At 45.7% G+C, this 25,341-nt stretch overlaps 1 protein-coding gene and 2 long non-coding RNA genes across 7 annotated transcripts in view; 1 reads left to right on the top strand and 2 right to left on the bottom strand.

Moving 5' to 3' along the window:
* Positions 1-19,878, top strand: part of LOC135385805 (facilitated trehalose transporter Tret1-like) — a 39,981-nt gene extending 20,103 nt beyond the window's left edge. For 3 of the 5 annotated variants that reach the window (XM_064615334.1, XM_064615336.1, XM_064615337.1), the window contains exons 3-4: positions 16,842-17,081; positions 17,708-19,878. In XM_064615334.1, coding sequence (XP_064471404.1) covers positions 16,842-17,081; positions 17,708-18,987 — 1,520 coding nt within the window. In that variant the 3' untranslated portion in view covers positions 18,988-19,878. Of the gene's footprint in view, positions 1-6,044; positions 6,176-14,217; positions 14,491-16,841; positions 17,082-17,707 lie in introns of those variants that run through there. The other 2 variants (XM_064615338.1, XM_064615335.1) reach the window with 2 other exon arrangements.
* On the bottom strand, positions 6,612-7,338 carry LOC135385809 (uncharacterized). The gene is made up of 2 exons (XR_010420499.1): positions 7,195-7,338; positions 6,612-6,798 (listed from the first exon to the last, which is right to left on the bottom strand). It is a non-coding gene; the product is annotated as an uncharacterized LOC135385809 (long non-coding RNA).
* On the bottom strand, positions 8,950-14,555 carry LOC135385810 (uncharacterized). The gene is made up of 3 exons (XR_010420500.1): positions 14,285-14,555; positions 14,145-14,198; positions 8,950-9,302 (listed from the first exon to the last, which is right to left on the bottom strand). It is a non-coding gene; the product is annotated as an uncharacterized LOC135385810 (long non-coding RNA).
* Positions 19,879-25,341: the final 5,463 nt, after the last annotated feature.

The following is a 25,341-nucleotide window of genomic DNA, read 5'->3' as shown; positions in this document are numbered from 1 at the left end:
CAGTGACATCAGATGAAAAGAGTCTATACGCTACGACAGTACGTCTCTGCGCATGAGAGAACGAAAAGCAAGCACGTGACAAAGCGTGTCTCCACTCAGAAAGCAGCAATAAGGGGGTATTCGCAGGGCCACAACACTATGGTGAAAAAGATGAAGCAGCGTGGACCTCACGTGCAGTTGTTGTGGTACCTTATTTGAGAGCGATCCAATGAGAGCGTTCTACGTGCACGAGGGGAAAGGGAAAAGCTGAGGGACTGCGCGAAAGGCTGACCTACTTTTATAGTATTCGTTTCGGTTTTGAAATGACTATTCGCACAGCCCTATAAATAGTATTCTCATAATTGGATACATAACCGAACTGCATCAGCAAGCACAATAACATCGAATTACAAGGGCTTTTACCCTCTTGACATCGAAAAGTGCAAAATCCAGCGATCCAGTGAAGTTAGATTGAACCAAAAGCGTCAGGTCGGGATTGATATGAGCGGGCCCTGATCTAGGTCTTTTCCTTGAATCATCCTCTCGAGAGGCTGGATTGCGGTACCCAGTTGTGTAACGAAATAATTGCACAAACGCTTAACTAGCGACAATGTTCTTACCTTTTTAAATGTAGGTTCTTCAAAGGAACATAGAGAAAGCGTTTTCAGTTGCAACCGGACATACGTCATGTGCAGCCTTATTTTTCATGGAGATGGTGAGGCAAATAATGGTTAAAGAACCGAAACTAGATATTACAAGACATCAAGTTTCGATGAACACACACACAAAATGAAGCAGGACGCCTTGGTCTACCAAGAGGACAATGAAGTCTAGCTCAAGTTTGAGTCGTCGACACCCTGAGGTCATACATGCATGTATGAAACATGAATGCCCATCAGAGGAGGAAATAATTTTAATGCAAACACTACCTGTCTGATTCGTTAAAACGAATGTACGTTTACACTGCACGAGGGAGTGTGAAGGACTGCAAACGAAGTGCACGACTGTCGCTGCCCATGTGCAGATTACGCTAGCCCTCAATCGAATAGAAAAGTGTAAGCTCCAGATCGTATGTCACAGACGTCTGTACTGTATCGCAAATTCTTCAGTGACTGTAAGTATACATTGACTCGCTTATGTTACGGAGCTACAACCTAATAAAATTGATTGCCAGTACGCACCAGGTCGATGACAAGACATTTCCAACAACCAATGCTACCCAATTCACTTCGTCTATGCTCCACCGAGCACGAAACGTTACACGGACGTTGCAAGGAGGTGCAGCGTTTTCGTGAACTCGTGCTGCACTCCAGCGGCACTTTTTCCAGTCGGATGGTTGAGTGTAGTGCAAAAGCTGCGCCTCCACTGAGTCGAGTGCGGGAACTTGCACGGTCTGCACTAGTTCACAAAGTGCAGCCCGATTGCCAGACATCTACTAGGACAAATACACTATGAGAGAAAGGGAAAAGGTAACATCTGGCGGGGTACGTCGTTGAAAAAGTAAACGCAGAATTTTTGGACTTTTTAAAGTTTCAATGGCCAGAACCTCGCAAGAATGCATGCCCTGAGTACTGATTCCTTAAGGAAAGGAATAATACCCTAGCCACACGGCAAACTAATGCATTAAACGGAATGGCATTTACTGCACCTCCTAGCCAACCATCATCATCTCGAATAACATCGTTCTGAAAACATCGTTAGCTGAAAACAGGAGGCGTACGCCTTTTCTGTTGCAATCATGTCCTGCATATTTGTCACAAAAATGCTGTACGCCTCCTGTTTTCATCAAATCAGGGGAGAGAACGATGTCAATCGAGATGATGATGGTTGGCTAGGAGGTGAAGTAAATGCCATTCCGTTTAATGCATTAAGTTTGCCGTGTGGCTAGGGTATTACATTGGGATTTCCCGGAACCTGCTTAATCCATGAAGCAGTCTATCGAGAGCAACCAAGCAAAATATTTTTATCTACACTGTAGAAAATTTCACCGTAATAAAACGGGCAAATACCTGGCAGCAATGCTGCCAATTTTTGCCCGTTTTTTTTTTTTTTTTACGGTGGCCCGTATTCCATTTTGCCCGTATTTTTGTGACGGTATTTGCCAGTTTTTTAAAACTGTCATCCGCCGTGATATTTTACGGCAAGATACCGTTCATAATTAACATTTACTGCAGGTTACCAGCTGTAGTAAAAATGGTGCAATGCACGATCGTGTCACGTACTACGAATCGTGACGAAGCGTCATCTCGAGCATATGAAGTCTGTATGTGGTCATATTAATGCATGCTACAAGCGAGCAGCATTAGCAAAGTATGATACCAGAGACGTGGCGACGTGTCTCTGTGCAATGTAAGCAATGAAGCAGACGGACCTACTGTTTTAAATATTGAGTGCAATGAACATTATGCACGTTTTCTGGAACCCCTGGAAGAGTAGGAGCCTGAAGGTGAAAATACCAGAGACACAGGACAAGATGCGCTTGCGTTAAATTAGCACGGCATAACAGTGGCCATGTGCCCTATGTTTGCCCCGTCGCTCATGAAACAGAAATAGCTGGAAGAGAAGCATCATGAATGCGTCATGACCCTTCGGACATGACAACAAAAGCACGTACTTTCAAATACTCAGCATGAGAGTAGCCGTGTACCCTTTATTTGCCCCGACACTCACGAAACAGATGAAAAATACTGGAAGAGAAGCAGCATGTATGCGTAATGACCCCTCTGACAGGAAAACAGAAGCACGTACCTTCAAAAACTCAGCATGAGAGGGGCCGTGTGCCGTTTATTTGCCCCGTCACTCATGAAACAGATGGAAAATACTGGAAGAGAAGCAGCATGTGTGCATAATCATCCCTCCGACCAGGACAACAACACCAATAAATGACGGAAAAGTGATGATGACTTGGGATGTTTCCCCGTGGTAGCTACGGGAACCTTCCCCACTTCACAGAGGTTAATATGAGACAGAAGCGTGAGAGTGGCCATGGGCCCTGTGTTTTCCCCGTCACTCATGAAGCAGTTTGAAAAAGAAACACAGGAAGAGGAGAATCGTGTATACTGTACATGACAGGCGTTGCTAGTGTCTAATTGTGCAAATCAAGTCGTGGCTGCCGAACGTCTGTGACACGTTAAGATGCGGCCCCTTAAAGACAGACATGTCACAGCTTCGTTCGAGCATGAGCCGTGGCAGCATGGTAGCCTCGTCGTCTGATGTGCTTCATTGTAGTGCTCAACGTAACCCGCAACAGATCGGGAGACAGATGGGCAGTTCGGACGCGAAAACATCGGTAATGCACGATGTTATCAATCCACCAAAGTGGGATGAGAATAACTGGTGCACCTCAGCATCACTAATGGATCTTGTGCTCACAAAGGAAGTACGAGTACGAAGACGAAAGCAATGTGAAGTCAACAAACGGACAACAGAAACTAATTACAAACGACAGCGGGCACTGCGACAAGGAGTAACAACCGGGCAAAAAAAAAGTTTCCATTATAATCTCCCGCCTGTAGTGCACTAATTTCGGGACATTCATAAAACCCTTAGTCAGAAAGAATGATTTTACCTTCTTGGTCCCGGCGTCTGCTTCATGAATTCTCCGGCGTTTTCTGTTGCCGGCGTCCCATAGCCCTTGTTGGTTTTGTACTGCAACTAGAAGCAATCGGGCCTCGTTTATGTCCACACTACTTCGTTTGTCGACCTCTTTCGCAAACTGACTACGTTTAAAGGTATCAATAAGCCTTACCGCAAATTATTGCGATGTTGCTCCCACCGGTTTGTCGCGATGCCAACATGGCGCCGACGGCGACTTGCAGTGTCTTGAACTCGGCTGCCGCGATTCACGGAATCGCCGCACGGTGGCGCCCTGTCTTCCTTTGTTTTACGTTGATTCAGCCGTATTTGCAATTACTGTGTTATACCGTCAAGATAAAAGGGCAGAAACCAGTGTAAACGATCGTATTTTTTTTACAGTGTATTGAACGCTGTCTTGACACTGCGCAGGACTGTTTATAAAAACGCTCGCTGGAATACCAAGACAATCAAAACAAAATCTATAAAAACGCCATGCAAACTATCAGCAAATGCGAGACGCGGCCAGAACACGGATGCGCGGTTTACACCTCCTGCCGTGATGGCATCACCAGACGTAGAGCTGCGTTCTTTTTACCTGCACCTCCTGAACTAGTGCAAGGAGTGCAAGACTCTCGCATTCTTTTTCTCATGCACTCGCACTGCACCTATGCGTCCCCATTCGTTTTGAGGAAGTGCTGACCTAGGTCTGCACTAGTTCCCGATTTTCTTGCACGACGCATGTCGGTCATGCAATGGAAGGGTGCAGAGAAGCAGACTACACGATGGCGGAGAGCACTTCGTTTGTGGCACGTTGTCGGATAACGGCGAGCGTGCCAGTCAAGATAGGGAGTATTTACTTGCGACATCAAGCAAGATTTATGTGTGCTTCATTTTAAATACCTGCCATGCATGTTCAAACAGTTAACGCAGAAGTAAAAAAATATGTACGCCGTCACCTGGATCTTTCGCCTCCATCTCCATGTGTGTAGCAAAACTGGTATCGTCTCCAAAAGCTAGAACGACGTGAACCGGATGAACAACATAGGTGCACTGCACATTGCCGAAACGCGATCAGTATACAGGGTGTCCCAGAAAATGTGTCATTGAATTATAATAAAAAAACTACGCCACCTAGAATCATGCGGTCAACGGCATTTGTTCTTATTAGGTTTTTGCCACCTCCTAATGTGAATGTCATGTACTCCAAGTTTAATTATGTAAATATTTGCAAACTGAACTCGGAAATTTGCCAAGTACAGGTAACTTTTTTACCCCACCAATATGAAGAGCGTGCCGAATTAACTCAAATTCATGATAATTCACAGTGATATTCACGGGCTATCCCATCGGAAAAAATAGCCGAATATCATGCTTTTCGGAGCACCGGACCATAGCGCGCGATGACTTTTTGAGCGCAATCGCTCTCAGTGCGACGAAAGGAGGTTCCGAAGCCAGCCCACAGAGTGATAGTAGAAAAAGTAACAGTTCCTAAAATTGGGAGAGGGAAAGCATTATCCCTGCGAAAGTCGAACGCGATAAGCCGTGCCTGTTTTATCTCTTTCTGCGATGTCGTGGAGGGCTGGGTTTCCAACCTCCTTTCGTCGGACTGACAAAGATTGCGCTGAAAAATTCATCGTGCGCTATTCTGTGCGACCTCCGTAGAGCATGATGTTCGGCTCTTTTTTCCGATGGGATAGCTCCTGAATATGCCTGTCACTTATCATTAATTTGACTAAATTAGACACGCTCTTCACATTGGTGGGGTAAAACAGTGACCTTTACTAGGCAAATTTCCGACTTAAGCTCGCAAAAATTTACATAATTAAACGTACGTTACACGACATTCACATGAGGAGGTGGCAAAAACCCAGTAAGAACAAATGCCATAGACCGCATGACTCTAGGTGGTGTAGTTTTTTATTATAATTCAATGACACGTTTTCTGGGACACCCTGTATAGTACTTAATTACCATTGCATCCAAAGCAGAACATTCCATGTGCAGGAACAATTATTCGGGCATTATTGTGAACATTTGCGCTGTTAAAACAGGACTCTATAAGGAACGAAAATCTCCCAATACCCCTTACGAATTGTAAGTGCAAACAAACCGAGAACACACGGAAGAAAACAGGCTACAAGTCCGGCATTCTACCACACACAAGAACTCTGTAGCAGACGACAAGGTCTGCACTTTCTCATTCTTTTTAGGAGCCGGTGGTGTCGCGTCAGTGCAACTGCTTCAGAACTGCGTCTACGCGTTTTAAGAACTGGTGCAGCACGAGTGCAGAACTTTTCTTTCAAAAAGAGCGAACCTTAGCTGTCACTTGCCGTTGAAAATTTGTCGACAAGTCGTGCCGTCTCGCGTTTGTGTGGAGCGACAGCGTAGGCTCAGGTAACGCGTCATTCCAAACACGGTCCACAGATAGCGCTCCATCTCGTGATAACTGACTGATCGTGCAACCGGTGCGCCAGGCCGAATCGCGTGTTTATTTCAGTACGCCTTTGTGCGTCGTTCCAAACACTCATGGGAAGAATACAGCCTTACACTGCCAGAAATGAAGTTTCTCCGGGAGTTCTTTGACGGGACGGATGTGTTCTGGAATGTATCTACTGGAATGGTACGGGAAACTGACAGATCGCGACGTTGAAGGTTAAGCAAACATCTTGCATACATTGTGCAATTGTATTATCTACATCTAGTCATATGCCCGCTGTCATGTTGGCAGGAGTAATCTCATTAGTGATTTATGAATCATTCAGTCAAAGCGTGTTATATCAGTGGAGTGCAGCTGTAGCAACCAGTTTCGGCACGAACCCCCCCCCCCCTCGTCCCCCTCGGCCACGTGATCATCGGTAGCGAATGGCAAAGTCAGAGCCGGATTCTGGCGCCAAAAGGCGCGCGCTGACTTGATCGAACTGCGCATGTGCGCTGCGTGCTTTCTCCTATACCCTCTCCCACAGATTCGCCCCCCTCTCTGTTCCCGGCGCTTCGCCGGGTCATCTGCTAATATTGCTACTATTATCGGAAAGCAGAAAATCCAGAACAGGAAGGAATGCACATGTACAAATTTATTGACAAGGTAAACAAGAAGCAACATTTGAATGAAAGTACATATCATTATGCACATAGCACGTAATGAGGCGCATGAGCCATTCTCTTCATCCTAGCACAACTGTAGCGTTTTCATGTGACAGGGCGTACATACTTCGGGATTGCAGGGCCACGAACAGCTATCGGTGTCTGAATGAAAAAACAAAACAAAATCTGATAGCGATATGGTAAAGCAGAGCATAAGCAACGTTAATGGGCTGAATACGCTATGTAAGATATGCTATCGGCCTTAGGCCCGTTACGCACCGACGTGTCGACTAATGACGAAATTCGGGGAGCCAGGCGCACGAGATACATGCTGTTTTCCTTTTTATGCACACCAGTGCATTACACATCAGACACATTCAAATAGCAGAACAGAACGCAACTAGTAACGCGTTACAGAATAGCACATGAACCAAGTCATGATTCATGACCGGCAGAAAGTGATGAATACGGGACAAGTCCTACTTCAGTTACGCACATTGTTAGGTGGCAGTATTAAACGTCTGATCACTGATATACATCAAACGTTTGTCTGCTTACGTTGCATTCCGGCGTTCGGCGATGGCTTGAACGTCTTCGAACTCCACGAAACGAAATCATCGTCTGCCCACATATGCGCCAGCTGCACAACGGTTAGACGGGTCGGAGGAAACAGACGCGAGCGAATCCACCAGTTAAATGAGCCTCAGCCAATCAGGATCGAGAAGGGTCACGTGAGGGACCGGAACCAATGAGGAGTTCACAGCCGGAATTTGGCGGGAAATGCAGTGGCGACGCTGTACTGCAAGCGGCGAAACTCGCTCACCGTTACTCCTCTGGTTATATCTGATGACGAAATTGCAGTCTGGGGTGTTGATACGCCACCTACCATGTAAGACCGCGTTCACACCGACTAGGCCAACATATATAATAGAGGCCTGAAAGCGTCGCGGTTTCCCCAGTTGGCCGCGTGTGCAGACAGTGGCGCTCGTTCCGCGGCCCAGATTGATGTCGATGTTTTGGGAATGACCTATTTGTATGGCGGCCTGCGCCAAGTTTCGGACTTCCCGCCGCATCTCTCGTTTTGAAAAAAGAAATGATTTCTCAACGATAATATGGATTAGCGCCACGATTGCATTCACGACCCGTCTGGAAGGAGAGATGTTACATGAGCGTGAGGTATGCGTGTCGCTTTATATGTCTCTCTTGTATTTAATATATATGTATTTTGATGATTTTGATGAACGAATGATCGCGTACTGATGGGGCAATAGCCTTCTCAGTGGGGAGGAAAAATTGCCACCTGAAGGCTGAAGGCTACCGGGAAATCCGGAACTAGAGCAGCATGTACCGACTCAAAGCGGCACGGTCCCAACAACATCGACATCGATCTGGGCCACGGAACGAGCGCCGCTGCCTGCACAGGCGGCCAACAGTGGAAACCGCGTAGCTTTCAGGCCTCTATTATACGTATATGTTGGCCTAGACATCGAGCATCTCGGGAGCTCCACGCACAAGCAACCTTACGGCGACCGGAGAATGTGGGTTCGAATCTAACTGGTGGTGTCATTTCTTTAGCTGATGTTTATCAAATTTTAGTTTATTACGCCAAAAGATCATTATGATCTTCAAAAAATGGCTGCTGACATGTTTGCGTGACGTTAGTAAAAAAAAAAGTTACTTCTCAGCTGCACCTGCAGGATTTGAACCCATGAACCCACGAACGAAATCACACTACGCCATCGGCAGTCACCTGGCAATGCTCCCCTCGCTGATTGGCCGGTTCACGAGCAACTTCTGAAGTTTTCGGTCAGGAAGTCGAGACTGAGAGGTACCTGGGTTTGAATCCCGGTGCCGGCTGTGCTGTCCGGGGTTTTTCCTGGGCTTTCCTCAGACGGCTTTCAGACATATGTCGGCACAGTTCCCTTAGAAGTCGGCCCAGGACGAACGTTCCCCCAGGGCGTCAGTCGTGACGTTCCCCACCTCTGTGAGGCCGACAACGGCGAGTCTTTTCACCAGCACCACCACCACCAGCTTTCGGCCAGGGAGCGATGATGTCGGTCTGCTGCCAGCAACTGGAAAGTTGCTCATAGTTGCTGGATAAAGTTGCCCCGTGTGAACGTTGCATAATGCGCAACATGAAGGAAGTGAGCACATAGTACAAATCACATTACCCATTGTAATTTGCAAATAATGGCTAGAGCAACATTGCAAAGCAAGCTAACAGCGCCTTTGACACACGACTAAAGGCAAGTTCCCACATATAGCGCTTCGCTCTATAGGGCTAGAAAATAGCGCTCGAAACCTAGCGCTGTTTTTCCGTTTGCCGTTCTCACATACAACGGAGCACATAGCGCTATCCTGCTGGGATCACGGGATATCTCTTTGCGACGTGATGCACCGGTGCTACTGTGATTGCTTACTGTCGGCGTCGGGTATCCGCATCATCAAGGGGAATGACACTTTCGATGCTGTGATCGCGATACCCGACTGTAGCAACCAAACAACCATGCTTTGGCAGATGAAACTCGTGGCCATTTTCACGTCGTCGTCGTCGCATTCCCGTCTTGCTGCTTCGAGTGATCGGAAGCAAGACAAACCTCAGCTTCCGCGACGTCACGGCACGTCAGCATGTGTGCGGAACCAAGCTCTTCTCCTGATCCCCAATTCTGCAGCAAGAATACAGGTTGTATAGGCGTTCCTACCCTTGTGATACAAAAGTCGCTTCACCGAATATAACGCAAAAATTATCTACTTTGTCCACGCAAGCCTGAGGTATCTCTGAACTTATCCACATAGAAATAAGCCAAGCCGCTGATGAATAATGCTGAGTGACTCCTGCAGTTGGGCCTTCGATGGTTTCAGGGATTTACTGCTAAGCCTCCGCATCAGATACAGATATGGCGGCATGAAGGATGCTATAAACGTTATATAAATCCGGCTCCGGTCCCGTTTTTGGCTTGTCATCGTGGTAGTGGCTTGTGAAGCCAACATTGCGCCACCAAGGCACGGGGGAGATTTTTTTTTCGAACATACCGTTGTGTTTCTGTGGCTTGCCTCTTTGGAAAATGCTCTCAACACTCACAACTCTCTCTCTCTCTCCAAAAACAGAGCCAATTCGCGATTTTAAACGTCATTCCACTTTCCAGCTCCCCAAAACGAGTTCCGTACAGTGCTTTTTATGTTTCAACCAATTTGGTTGCAGATCTGTAATATACAACCTCAAAGACCTACTAGAAAAAAGCAACCAGGTCATTTGCACCCCTCCTTAGCGCCGCACTTTGGAGACCAGCGATGGCGCTAGTCATCGGCCCGCTTATTGTTTGTTAAATGAATATAATATCTTGTACTCCAGCTGTCAGTATTTTCACACAATCTGTACACTTCCCATGAGCAGTATTGTATCCGCTACCAAAACTAAGTAACGAAATACCCCTACCCGCTACTCCAGAGAAAAGTAACGCAATACTAGCGTCGCAATGAATTTGAAAAAGTAACGAGATACCGCTACCGCTACCAAATAAAAGTAAAGTAAATACTATGCCGCTACCATACCCTTCTCTATATGCAACACCTTACCGTTGGCATCTCATTGTCGAATGTATCTAAAGAGGGTGCAATATTTAAGTTCCATCACATAGATGGCACGCAGTATGCAGTGTACCACTACCTACAGCTAATATATATCATTTTACATCGATCTTGACCTTGAGATGATGCGCATTTAAGACATAATTTAATGCACATAGCGCATGTGTGCATTTAATAATTTTCCCCTCACAATGTTTGAAGCACAAGACGATTTTTCTGTAGTGATAATATTTTGTCCGAGATATCCGCGGATTCCAACCTCAAACTCTTCCGTCTGCTTTCTGTCGACGTATTGATCAGTGTGATCAAGTGGCGCAACTGCAATGATAAGCGACCACACATGGAGTCGTCAATAAGTGGCTACCATGAGGTGAAAACATCAAACGAATGGCATAATGTTTGCTCTCGCCAGGGCCAACGCCGTACTGTTAACATACTGCACCAAAGATTAAGTCGCACAGGAATTATGAGCCCTGCTGTCGCAACACGTCAAACGCTGTCAACAATCAATTCCTTTAGTATGCCTGTGTTCCGACACCAAGAAGTGTGCAAAGAGCATTAATAAGCATGTTGGCGTACACTGACTCCCGGATAATATTGTTACTTATTCATTTTGTGTAGCTCATATACCCACGGTGTAACGTATGTAATGTGAGAAAATGACTAGACCGCTTTCGGCAACCTGTGTAAGCTTAGGTAATTCTATCTCGCCCGAAATGCTTCACCTGAGGCACCACACCTTAAAGCAAAGTCGGGAGGACGTTTGAAGTGCAATGAATGACTATAGCGATATCTCATTGTGTTTTCGGTATATTTTCGTATTCCTGTTCCAAAAGAAACGACACATTATTTATCTGCTCCGAACATTGAAAATGTGCTATCAGCACGCTCACACTAGTTTTGCAACTGATTGCGTGACGGAAACTAGCTGCGTAGCCAATATTATGCAGTATGTTATACATACCTGTGTGTGTTTCGCCAATGTGAGCTAAAAAGTTAGAAAATGCACAGAATAGTACAAATTATATTCCTTACTATTCAGTTTTGCTTAGCTTATAAAAGTTAGCAATCCAGATTTGTAGAAACTTGTTCTCTCTTTTCTTTTCTCTCTTTTTCTTTTTTGTTGTCCCCGCCTCTCTGTTTTCACGTGACCACTTCGTACGTTATATAGAGAGATGTCAGCTCTTCATCACTTTTGTACGCAACGGAATGCGGGCTGCTGCAAGAAAGCTTGTACGTTAATAAACAGTAGTATACGTGTTTTGTAGTAGTAAAAACTTGCTTGTAGTATAAACAGTAGTATCAGTTGTTTTTATCTTTTTATCACTTATAAAAGTTAGTGGAATTGAGGAAGATCGTCACATCAGTCTGCCTGATTAACAAGTAACTAAAAGGTATGACAAGAAGAAATTCTGCTTGATCATTATCGCACTTTTTCTCTCTCTGTTGTACGTCTTCCATATCATGAAAAGTAGCGGTAGTGGTAGCGGAGAAAGAGTCCGCCGCTACTCGTATAGCGGAACTACTTTTTTCGTTACCAATTTAAAATATAGCGCGATCGCTACTCCGCTAAAAGTTAATACGGATACGGTATGTACAACACTGCCCATGAGACATGAGTTCTTGCAAAGGTGGCATATTAATTATCATCATCATCATTCCGTGCGTCTTAATGGGTTTCCATTGTTTCGAAATGTGCGTACCCTTGCTGACGTATACTGCTGTGTGTCCGCTTCTGTCATTTCAAAATTCAAATTTCAGCTGTCCAATCGCCATGAAGATCCCGCGGGCCGATGCTTGATCATGCGGACGGGATTCTGTGTAAGGGGTTGCTAATTATGACGTAGTCGCCTCGTTATATTCTAGTGGATCGTAATTGTGTGTCGTCAAACCACCGCGATGCACGCCCGCGATGAGCGATAGCCAACGCCGTAACCCACGTGACCCAAGGAGCCTCGCTGCACCATTCGCATTGTTTCCTGCTATATTACGTCAATTACCATGTTAACATATGCTTTTGCACAATAATAAAAAAAAACACGTGCATCTTATCTGTGCGACGAGCACCTCTGAGAGTCCCCACTTGAGCAACCACAATCGCATCTGATATCCTTGCAGACTCCGAATGTAGGTCTCGGAGATAGGAAATTTATGTACAGCTTGCATGAGCTTCTCGCTGAGTCAGAAACTGCGTAGAAACTACGTCCTTCGTGTGGGGTTGCCACCCTCGTTCTGTGCACAGCTTCGTGAACCGAGACCGCAATGCAAAGAAATTGGAACCACAACGGAACCACAAACACGCAGCTCAATGTGAGCTTCCCCTTCATTGCAGTCTCGACATGTGAAGACAATGAAAGATGAAAGTCACTGAAAATGTTAGCCAGCTGTAGGACTCGAACCCACGTCTTCTGGATTGCCGGTCCAGGGCTCAACCAATTGAGCCAAGCTAACACGCCTTCTCAGCGTCATCTGAGGTCGCCTTCTCTGCGTCATCTGAAGGGACAAACCAGCCACTCTCTCTCACTCATACTCCTTTCATTCTAACATTTTTGCTCACTCATACACACATTCATACGACGGGATCGACGCAGGCGGCAACTGATGAACATGAAAGAACGTCTGAGGCTGGAACAACATAGAAGGGACAAATACATACAAAGCCTCAATTTGAGGCTTTGTATGTATTTGTCCCTTCTATGTTGTTCCAGCCTCAGAACATCACTTCTTTCATGTGAAGACACTTCATTAAATTATTTCTGAAATATTAGGGAGCTTGTGTAGGTCGGACGATAACACGATTCACGAAAACACTGAGCATGAGAGGATTATGCAAGCGAGCTGGTGTAAATTTAAATTTAAAGAATTCAGGGCTGTACGTCGCGAGACAACTGCGATCATGGTGTAAACTTCACGGATGCAATATATCCCTCAGGTTGGGGGTGAAAACGTAAGTAAGTTGTGCGTTTGTTTGTTCTTCCCCTTCTCTTCACCCGAAACGCAGGGATATGTTGCCTATACGTCACGATAACAGTTCCGAGAGCACGATAAATCTATTGGCCTATTCGTTTGAAGTGGCTGACACCACAATGCTGCGCTCGGATTACACAGCTTCCTTTATTGTGTCAGCTTCGCACAGATTAGATGCTATGACAAATGAAAAATGTGGAGTTGTTGGGCTCGACGGGATCAGGACTGGCTACTCCAGTACTTGCAGTCTGGGAGCACATACACTGACGACAGATACGTATTTAGGGATGCTCTCTCTGTTGGAGAAGCCCACAAGGTTTTGTGCGTAGAATGCGGTTTAGTGACTTTTAATTGTATCTAATCAATAGAGTTGATAAATTAATAAGTAACAGATTAATTTAACCCCAAAACGAATCGTAATGCCAAAACTTTACATGAGATGTCTTAAGTCAACACACACAAACGATCGTGAAAGCGTAGATTGTACATGAGAAACAAACAAACAACACAAAACTGTACAACACAGGCCCCTTTCGGGAAGTCTACCCAGCTGACACTCAAGATGAAAGTTTCGAGGGATATGCTAAGAATCGCGTGTTTCATGCGAGTGATCATGAAAATCCTGTAAAAATTTGCCTCACAACGTCGCAACATGGAATTCCCGACACCCTGCCCCACCTCTGTGCATGAAAGGGGGAGGACGTTGTGCCCCGGCACCCTCCGGCAGATTGAAAACTCTCCGCCTATGCAAAACACATAAAACAGTAGTGCTCGCGAAACCCCACGACGCAGAAAAACAGACAGACTCAGGGACGAATGAATGCAGAGGTAATAGGGACACCAAAAAGGGGAATGAATACACAAAATTGACAGGGGGAAGCCTAGGCAAATCCCACGGCATAATCGGAGGAGAATAGTAAGAGTCCGCAACGCTTTTCTGACGAGTTGCTTACGTGTTGACCTACTACAGCAAGATTGACGAGACGACACGCACGGACACACTGGCCCTGAAAATATAACAGCGTGTTAATCGTTATCGTGTTCTGCGGGTAACAATCTTATCGTCAATGTCAGTGGCACGATGCGTACTTACGTCGACTGCGCTCTCCCAACCCCTGCGCGTGACGTTTGTGATCAAGAGACAGGGCCAGTCTCACGGGTAATCAGTTGGGTGCACTCAAGTCCACACAGAGGAGTCTGCTTTACCGTAAAGTAGAGCAACCATGGATCGTATGGAAGGTGCCCGGAGAAGAAGTTCCATTGCCCCAGAACGGCTGCACAGTGTACATATTGACGAAAGTAAGCCGATGTTGCAGAATAGAGATGTAGCATTGTAAGGAAAAGTATTTGTTGCGAAAGTAACATATCACGGTGTCGGGGTCGTGTGGGAGTGTAGCATTATAAAGTTGTCCCTATCACTATGTTTAGGAAGAACCCTCCCTGCCCTCCTTGTATGTAGTTCAGAACTCTAGTCTAGAACAGTGGCACAATAGACAACGAGTAACTCGCATTTCGAAATGTGTCTGTTGCGCAGTGAGATGTGGAGGCAGCACTGTGCTACTTCCATTGTGCTTCAGCGTAAATGGGACACGTATAGCTAACAGAGACAATCGCGCACCATGCGTTATGTTTCTCGTATATTCCCACTCAGTTTTACTTTTCAACAGGTGAGATTGCTCTAAAGGGGCTTTTCAACTATAAGCTTCATTGTAAATTGACATGCTGATGCACTGACTGGTAGGAACGCTTCTCTGTTGCGGCTCCCAACAGCCATTCACACCATGAAGTGTCATGACTTCACCTACTGTAGAATCGGGGAAGATACGATGCTTCCCAGTTGTCCCGAGCAAGTGATCAATTTATCGCAAAGTCAAAATCAACCCGAAACGAAAATGTACCAGGGCGTGCTGATAAGTTCTCGGTCCGACTCATTTCCAGATATACGAACGCGATCTCGTCATCGTGCACACAAAGAGCGAGACGAAATATAAGGAGGAGAAAAATTGTAGGTTTGTAACCAGGTGAATATGTTGAATTGTGATAAAGGTTTATGACTTTAGGCCGCCTCCTTCCTTGTCGGGCCGAGGACTTTTCAGCGTCCCCTTGTAAGTCTATAACGTTGCTAAGGCATATGTTTAAACCCTGTGCTGTAGGTTACCAAAGGAGCGTAGGTGTTGACATCGGTACAGCGTATCATCCGCAGTTGCGATTTATAATTTGCTATCCGCATGCGATATGCACGTACCTTCTATCTGACTTCCGTTCGGGTTCGCAAGCCAAGACTCTTGCCCACACCTTCACGTGAACCACTTACTCCCCGAGGCACTTTTTTCGCAGCGGCGTAAAGGCGCGTTCCCAAGCACGCAAGTTGCGGAGCGACGGCGACAGCGACAATTTTTTCTGTTCCGCGCAGGCAGTAGCAACAACAGGTTTCTCGCAACCGTATGGTTTGGTTGTCGACATCGCTTCAGGTTCCGCTCGCACATAAATCGTTCAACGAGAAGCCGAGGTATGCGAAAATTGTCGCTGCCGCAGTCGCTCTCGCAAATCGCGTGCTTGTGAACGCGGCTTAAGTCCCGTCACACCTGACCAGGAGTGTTGCTCTTGATAAAGAAATGTTAGCAGATAAGATAAAAAAATCGTAGGAGGCGCAGGACCCATGACATCAATATGTCGTATAAGTACTGTAGAAGTATTCGTCTGAAGGAATTTCCATGTCCACAAGAAGGACGTCAATTCGCTCGCTTATGCCCTTTCTCTTTCTTCTTTCTCGAGTTCACCGAGAGGCAATGCACACATCTCTGTTTCTGGAGGGAAACCTTTGGCAACAGAAACGTAGCACAACAAAATTGGCACTTACTACGAACAAAATTTGTTAACTCTAAGGTATTTTGAATGTTTTCGTATACTGAGTAAGAGAAACTCAAACGCTTCAGTGGAGGCTTCTCTATGAGCAGTGGTCCTCAGCCAAGCCTTCCGTGCCCCGAGGACTGCTTGTGAGCTAAAGAGGAAATTCTACACACGCCAAGCACTGTGAGGACACATGAACTTAAAGCACCGCATCCACATGAGCTTGGGATTGCCGGATTGCCCTTCTTCAGGAAAGTCGTTTGTGGCACCTGAACCAAAGAAAGCCACTGAGAGCTAAACCACCGGAAACTAGGCAAGACCTACCGATCAAGTTTGGCCAACTCAGAAACGTCAAAACAGGAAGCACGGGTTTCAAGAACGCGGAAGGGCCCATTCCAGTTGCACATCGTTCAAGTCGAGCTGAAGTAAAGGTGCCACAGAGTCAGAAGGGCTTCAGCAACGACAACGACATCGTCTTCGACACCAGTTTTTGTGTAAGAAAGGTATGGGTTCAGCTGACGGCGTGCAACCGGTTGTATCTCCACCGCTCAAGAATAGCCTGTCTATTAAGTCCGAGAGCAACGGTTGCACAACTGGTCTAAGACACAGAATTAACTACAAAATAAACAACACGCAATGCCTAGTGGTTTTATACAGCAAACAGATATTCAGATAAAAGCTCGGAAATGCGCTCATTCGCGCGTGCGGTTAACCGAACGGTTCTCCAGACTGTTAATCGGACGCGCGAATTAACCGTGTCCAACTTCCACTTACGTTTTTTCTGTTATCTATTTTTATAGAACCAGCTACGATAGCATCGCACCTTCATGAACTTCAAGCCAAGAACGCTGCAGCTAGAAGGCGTGTCATCCAGTCAGTGTGCATGCTTTACCTGGGCTCACTGTCATTCGGCATTACGGCTGTTTATTCAGCACCGGCTCTACCTGACATTCGTAAGAACATGGAATTTAGCAAAGACAGCGGTGACTGGTTTGGGTCTGTGCTGAACATCGGAGGCGTGCTTGGAGCCATATTTGCCGGTATGCATTGCCTTCTTTCTCAACGTTGCTCACATTGATGAGTCATGAGTTACACACCAGTAATCAAACTACGTCAGAGCAGACAAAAGTTGACTTCCGCTTTCTGTGCTCAGATATTTGACACATGTCCTTGAGTGTATTGATCACGCAGGTACAGGCGCCGTCAGACGTAACAGTAACGCGTAAGCGCGGGCCCTCCGCAAACCCTGCGCCGCGGAGTATTAGCCCCAGGACGACGGACACGCTGATGAGAATTCTTTCCTTGCGGGGTTCCCCGTAGAATGCTCCCCTAATTAATGTGTCTAGTTAACTAGCTGACGTACTCTCGAGTGCCCAATGCCTCGAACTTTTATGTTTCGCAATGAGTTATTTGTGTGTCACCGCTGGTGTTGCTCGTCCGTTGGCAACTTAACGCATAAATCCAACCGATGTCGCCTGAAGACTTTGTCAAGAATAATTGAACGTTGATGTAGTGCTAGGTATAAATAAGGATACGCACCATAAAAGCGAATGACATTAAGAACAAGATTACTTCGTGATTCTCGTGTCGTATTCTGAGAACTTACTATGTGATTACGTACTAGAAACTTGACAAGAAACGTAACTGGAGTACCTTTCGCATGCAGGTTACATGATAAACCGGGTCGGGCGCAAGAGAACCATCATGATGTCGATGCTGTGCTTCGTATTCGGCTGGACATGTGTTATGCTTGGAGGCCATGCAGTCATGCTTCTCTTTGTGGGCCGGTGTCTGTCGGGCTTCGCTGTGGGAATCATCGCCCTTACGCTACCCGTGTTCATCTCCGAGATAAGTCCTCCGGACATTCGTGGGCAACTCAACAGCGCTAGCGTTGCCGTCCTGCACGCGGGAATCTTGGTCGTCTTTGTGCTGGGAAAGTGGCTGGGCTATGTCGCTTTGGCAGGTGTTTCAATGATCCCCGTCGCACTTTTGATACCCTGCTTGTATTTCATCAAAGAATCACCAACCTGGCTTCTGGAAAAAGAAAGGAAGTCGGAAGCCGTCGAGTCACTGCACTTCTACGTTGGTCCCAACATTACTGACGACATGTGCAAGCTTCAAGCCAAAATAAGTACTGGCGAACAGTTCACCTTCTCCGAGTTGAAGCTACCGTACATCTACAAACCATTTCTCTGCACTCTCCTTGCGATGTTCCTGCAACAGTTTTCCGGAGTGGCCATCTTATTGTACTTTGCCCATGATATATTCGAGGCATCTGGGTCTACGATGTCGTCTTCCGACTGCGCCATCACCGTGGGGCTGGTACAAGTCTTTACTGTCATGCTATCAACCTTCCTCACAGATCGACTGGGAAGGAAGATCTTGTTCCTGGCTTCAGTTACCATCTCAAGCTTGAGCCTCCTTGCTCTTGGGCTCTGTTTCTACTTCAAGAAAGTACAAGGCGAAGCGTTTGTAAGCACCTTCGGATGGGCGCCTGTGTTAGCCGTTAGTGTGTATTTCTTCGGTTACTCACTGGGCCTCGGAGGTCTTCCGTGGGTGTTGCTGGGAGAAGTTCTCCCGCAACGTGTGAAAGGATTTGCTACCGGTTTTTGCACAGCATTCAACTTCGCGACCGGATTCGTCGTTGTAAAAGAATTTCAAGATTTCCTGCACTTCTTTGGAAGTGAAGGCATCTACTGGTTTTACTCCGCTATTCTAGGTTTAGGGTTCGTCCTTTTTCTGTTCTTTGTCCCTGAAACGAAGGGGAAAACTTTAGAAGAGATCGAGGAGTTGTTCGGCAAAACGTGCGCGGAAGGAGCTGCGCCGCCTATGAACGTTACTTTGGACGCCTTACCTGGTAGGCGACCGACAGGTGTTTTCTCCAACGCTATCTACGCAGAAGTCCTCAACGGACAAGTTGGGATGTCTTCTGTAGAAACCGTGTGAGGCTTCGTGCTGAACATGCCTGTACATATATGCATGTATGTGTGAAACTGGACTCAGGTGAAGTGACCGCGTGCCTCTGGAGTAAATGTAGATCGTGCAAGAACTGGGCATAAAGCAAACCAAGGGATATCAGTTCATCATGTGATCGGAAGAGAGACAGTGTTTTTACAGCAGCTCGATCATTACTGTAATTTCTATAATGGTTTCCTGCTTCATCTTATTAGTGTTCACTACTGCACAGCGCAATACAGATGTGTCTTGCTTCTGGTTGCACATTCATAGGTGTACCGCTGTTTAAGCCAGTGCTCTTTGCTTTGTTTGCCTTGTGTAGAAAGGTAGAAAGCGGCCGGAGTGTGGCGAGCGGAAGAGCACGGCACAAGTCAATTCTTACTCTGCGATTGCTACTGCTTTGGAGACCCGCCGCCCGGCCTCTCGCCCATGTCCGTCCTCTTCGCAGTTTCCATTCAGCTACTCAATGTTGATGCCAGCGTTTGATCTGTGTTCAATTTTCATCTTTGCCAATTTACGTAAATTTTATATTTATCCTCCCTATTGATTCAGCTGTTGAGTTCTCGTCGCACAAATCCGAAGTAATTTCGGAAAGACATAAAATCACTTCATACGCATTTTGGTTTTTGGGAATCACCAGGCATGCGCAAAATCACACCACAGAAGATGACAAGATAACGCAGATGTTGGAGATGTTGTTGCTCACGCTTTGACAATTCACACTCATAAATCCATGTCTTTTTTTTTAGAGAGCATACCTGTCATGTATTTTTACATAAGCTTCGGGGTCATGTGGTATTTGGGCGAATACACGCAATACATCAAGGTTTTCTAATAGAGTCATTAAAGAGTCATTGCTCATTAAAGAGTCATTTTGCATTCTCTATGCGTGATGCTTTTATGAACGTTACTAAAACGGCCGATGGGCAGGCCATTTTTGTGACTTCCCCTCCGCATTAACTCTTGATCTTCCGCGAATTTGTGGGTAAGGGAAAAGCGCGTGCCTGGGGGTGTGACAAAAACGGCCTTCAAAATCTGCTGTTTTTTTTTTTTTTGCAGGTCCATACTGGCTTGATCTTATTTTCCGAAAGCGGCAATTAAATCAATTTTCATTAGCGTACCAAAGGGAACAGGTGTTGTCATTGGGCCGGACTTCTATCTGTCCTAATTGAAAGGTTCATTGCTGAAAATGAACGGAGGCAACGCTCCAGGAGGTTGCTACAGTGCGGCCATAAGGTGGCCCACCTAACAAAGAATATATCGCCAATTATTGAAATTGAAAAAAAAAAGGCCTTTCCCTATGGAAGATCCAGCCTCAGAACATCAGTTCTTTCATGATTCAAGCCTTTCCCTATCTTCAGAGAATCCTGGCCTCAGTCAGCTCGGACACCATGCACGTACACCCATTAAAAGCAAAGAGAACAAAGGAATCTTCCCTTTCTTACCAAGTCTTCCTCTCTGTTTGTCACGCATTCCCTGACGTACCCCGTCGACGCTGGAATTTGTTCTGCCCCGCAATAGACCTCTCGCTGTTCACAAATAAATGACGTCAGATGGTACAACAGCGCCGCAACTTGGTAGACTGGAACTACTATAGCAAAAAATCAATGTCACAAGAAAGGAGGAAGGGAGTTGCCTCAGGACAGAAGCCGCCGATATTTCGAACAGAGACTGTTCTTCTTCTGGGCACCGTCCTCATCATTGGCATGGCATTTAAAGGGTTAGGTGTGACCTGTTTAAAGGTTCATGCGAATTGTGGGTCAACAGCCCGGAGGGAAGAAAGGTCCCGTACGGGCTTCTACGGCCGGAGTGAATGGCTGCTTTGTTAGAGTGTGGAGGGGATTATGTGAACGTTGTGATCTAGGCTACAGACCTGTTACAGAAGAATGGAAGGTTCACGAACACGTGGACGAAACGGGACAACAAGCAAGAATTGGCAAGCATAGCGAAAGATAAGGAGGTTAGTGGTTACGTGGGGAATCTTTCGCTATGCTTGCCAATTCTTGCCTGTTGTCCCGTTTCGTCCACGTGTTCGTGAACCTTCCATTCTTCTGTAACAGGTCTGTAGCCTAGATCACAACGTTCACATAATCCCCTCCACACTCTAACAAAGCAGCCATTCACTCCGGCCGTAGAAGCCCGTACGGAACCTTTCTTCCCTCCCTGCTGTTGACCCACAATTCGCATGAACCTTTAAACACGTCACACCTAACCCTTTAAATACCATGCCAATGATGAGGACGGTGCCCAGAAGAAGAACAGTCTCTGTTCGAAATATCGGCGGCTTCTGTCCTGAGGCAACTCCCTTCCTACATTCTACCGGTTCGCTGGATTTCTACCCATCTAATGTCACAAGAAAGTCACGTTTAAACATAGATGGGTAGAAATCAAGCGAAGCGGTAGAGATGTAGGAAGGAAGTTGCCTCAGGACATAAGCTTCTGTCCTGTGTGTCTTTGTTGGGCTGTTCTACTGTAGTAAGCGAAAAAAATATTATTGCTACTTCTCGCGCGTGGGTCTTTCGCGTTATTTCAGCTGTCTCAATCACTTGGGAGTTTAGGTTTTTCTTTTTTTCGAAGCACACAGGGGCGGGAATTTTTGCATGAATTGAAAGTAACGGCCCGAGTAACGCGTTACTTTTATACTCGTTACTCAGTTAGATTTTGAGTCGAGTAACTTGTAATGGTAATCAATTACTTTCTTTAAGTAACGGGCACAAGTCTGCTCTATACAAAGCAAGCGCGAACATTCTGCACAGGATTACGACACTGACTTTCGAGACGATGCAACCAACATTTGGGTGGAGCGCCGCCTTCTTTTCTTTCCGCAGTGAACTGGGAACACGAATGAAGACACCAAAGTGACTAAAAACGTGACCTCGTTTGTGTGTACCATTAATACATAGAAGCGACCCTTGACCTTCATGAAGGGATACGGCTTTATGAAACGGCGGTGTTCTCCGTTTCGGTTTCGTTATGTCTGCCAACGTCATGATAACGTCACGGTGACGTTTCTTCGGTAGAGGTCTATTTCTTTACTCGTTTTCTAACAGGAGGGTCACCCGGAATATGCAATTTCACGCAACCAGCATATGACAGGAAGAACAATTACACCCTAACGTTTTCCGTTTCACACTAAAGCCCATTTCACAATAACGTTTATGTCGCCCGCTTGCTTCAAAAATAGAACCTAACAGCAATCGAGCCCCGTGTGTTCCAATTGGTCCATTTTGGCTCCGTGAAAAACACGGCCTAAGAGGAGCTTTCATTGCAGAATGATCGGTGGCAACAGCATGTAATACAATGTCAGACGGTATAACAATGACATGCATCCGGAACAACGAGCACAATATCATGTTACTTCAATATAGAAGCAGAGTTGCGATGGGTTGCTGATCAGCGATGATGTTGACAACGGAAACATGCCGTCAGATACTGCATTAACTGAACGGATTTACCGATGAGCAAGTTTCGATCATCTCGCGCATTATATATACCAGTATTCCTCTTTCCCTTCGTATGTTTACAGTAAAGGTCGTTTCTATTTTTTCAAGTATTCTTCCGCACCGGAAGGACGTCGCGCCGTACAGTAGTACGCAGTGCTAAAGGAGAACAATAATACGCATACGTATTATCATTTGGGAAACACAGAGATAACTTAGAACAAGATCCGAGGCTTTAGTGATTACTATTGATTTATTAGTTATTAATATTTATTCATTTATGTGCCCCCACATGAGGGGAATTAATCCCCGAAGTGGCGGAAGGCACACGGCATATACAGCTCCCCTCAAGGTTAATAATACAACTGAAAAAAAATTCTGTCGCATTTCCGAGGGTAATAACAGCCACCCACGGGGGAACTGGCCAATGTTGAGTAAACAACATACTTCCGTTAAACTAACAGAATAGTTTTGTTCAATTATGATTTCCTTATGGCCCAAAGAGTTGCTCTAATCGCGCTCGGGTATGAGACCACAATTTTTCCAGTGTTATTATTCACTTTGACGGGAGCTGTACAAATACAGCAACAGTACACATATAACAGTACTTGAAGAACAAAATTTGACAACAACTTCAAACAAAACGAATGAAATACAAGAGGAATAAGAGAAAATAAAATAAATAAATTTAGTGATTAGTGATCAATGATGAATAGTGATTAGTGATTTTGTATTGATTTGGTGATTATTTTAGTGATACTATTGTATCCGCTATGTAATACTGGAGGCTTACGTGTAAATCTATACCAGATTGTTAGTTTTCATTGATATTTAAGCAACGATTTCCTTCCTTTGTCTATGCAATGCAACTAAAGTAGTATTCACTAACTGACCGGCAAAATTGGAGCAGTCGAAAAAAGTGCAACTGTTCTATTTGAAAGAAAATCATGTTATACACTATCATGTGTGGACGTGGAGGTGATGGGAATTATCTAGCAGTATCTTAACATCGCAGCTTCTACCTCTTACGATGTTAAGATACTGCTGTCGGCACATATGCAAGCTACTGTGAGTAATGGAACTGCCTTTTGTCAAATTGGTCGTCACTCCGCAACACAGCGTCACGCAGGAAAAGTCGATGTCAATGCGTAACAGTGAACTTCTCAAATTACAGTCTTGCATCACACTCCACTGGATATGCTCACTATCTCATTGTGTCTTCAATGAAATGTCTAAATATTTACAGCCAAAGCTCATTAATGATGGGATGCTGCTAAGTTGTTGCTTTGTGCACATCTGCGAATAATAGAGAGACCTAGATCCATCTATGTCAAAATATTTGGACTTACTAGATTCATGGTTGAAATAAAATTATCATATTGTTCCAAGTAGTATACGATCATAACGATGTAGGTTTAGGTTTTCTGTACTTTGCCGCTAGGGGCGCTACCATCGCAATTCTTTTCGTCGCCGCCGGATAGCCGCCGACTTCCTGCCCGACCTACGCGCATTTCCCCATGCAGACTACACAGATGTAAACTTGATACTATTTTTATAATTGTGAATTGTGATATCAATTATTACTATTCCACTACTTCGCCAGTTATCGACTCCGTGCCCGCCGCCAGCCAGCTGACCCCGCAATCCGACGCCGTCAATATCCACGCATTGCCACCTGCCCGCGAGCCAACACATTGACCATTCACACATCATTTCACCATGCAAAGTATAGACAGATGTTCACTGAGATATTTTTATTGATTGCATCCAATCAACTCACGATCTTTAATTAAATTACATTAAATATACTCCAAATTAGTCCAAATTAAATTACAATTGTGCAACAAACAAGTTTGAAGAAGCCATCCCAAACTATGATTCTTCAACCCAGAGACATGCACATGCAAACAACAGACACACAGTCATACACTTGCAAGCATTTTTATTGTCCTAGCGGAACTGAATTCAACCAACTCATCTCACATATGTAAAGGTCTTTTCCAACCAACGCCAGCTCTCAAAACGACAGACACATTTGGTTGACACATTAGAACCACAGCCATGTCTAAAAAAAGGGAGTCTGGCCAACTGAGACGTGCTTATACATGAAGCTCCACCCGCTCTTTGAGCTCTCTGGCCAATCAAGAGCCAAAATACAGTTCTGTATTCCAGGCTATCCCAAGTATATTTCACCGATATTTACTGGGTGCCGCCAATTTCGGGAAACTGGATTAGATAGGAATGAAATTGATATCTAGTGACCCAACAGGACAGTGGATACTATAGACTTTTATGACTGCCGTCTGGATGGAGACAAACATGTCAGTGAAACACGACAGGCAGAACTGAAGGTGCAAGTACAGGCCAACCTTTTTGGCGTTGCAGTCAGTGACAGCCGAAGTCGGAGACGCCATGCCAAGCCATCTGGGAAATATGTGTTTACAGTCTGACGCGCGACAGTATTGGCTGTCGTGGCGAATCTGCAAAGTCACGCTGGCAGCGCCAGGGCGACTGTGACTGCGCTGTCTGACTGCTCGAGCGCGGACGGCGAAATATGTTCCATGAATGGCCGACGCTCTAGCGCGTTCGATGCCGCCGGCCGCGCTAGCCGCTAGACCATAGAGAGTGTGATTCCCCTCCCCGGTGCAGCGCAATCTCTGCAGCGTGCGGACATGCAGCACAGTTACGTCGGACTATATATATACACCTTGATTGGCCGGCACTACAACCGCTTTGTGGTACAGACATGGCTGGCGGTGTATTTTAATTACGATTGACAAGTAGATGGAATCACAAACGGGTAAAGATGTGTAATAAATAAAATCCAGTAATGCAATGTGAAACTTTACACATCAGCGGCGTGTTTCTTACGATTTTCTTGGGATCACGGTTTTCAGGGGCTGTT

The sequence above is a fragment of the Ornithodoros turicata genome, chromosome 2 (assembly GCF_037126465.1).
Source record: "Ornithodoros turicata isolate Travis chromosome 2, ASM3712646v1, whole genome shotgun sequence".
Classification (NCBI taxonomy): Eukaryota; Metazoa; Arthropoda; class Arachnida; order Ixodida; family Argasidae; genus Ornithodoros; species Ornithodoros turicata.
Note: the sequence above shows the minus strand (reverse complement) of the source record. Positions and strands in the feature narration are given on the sequence as shown.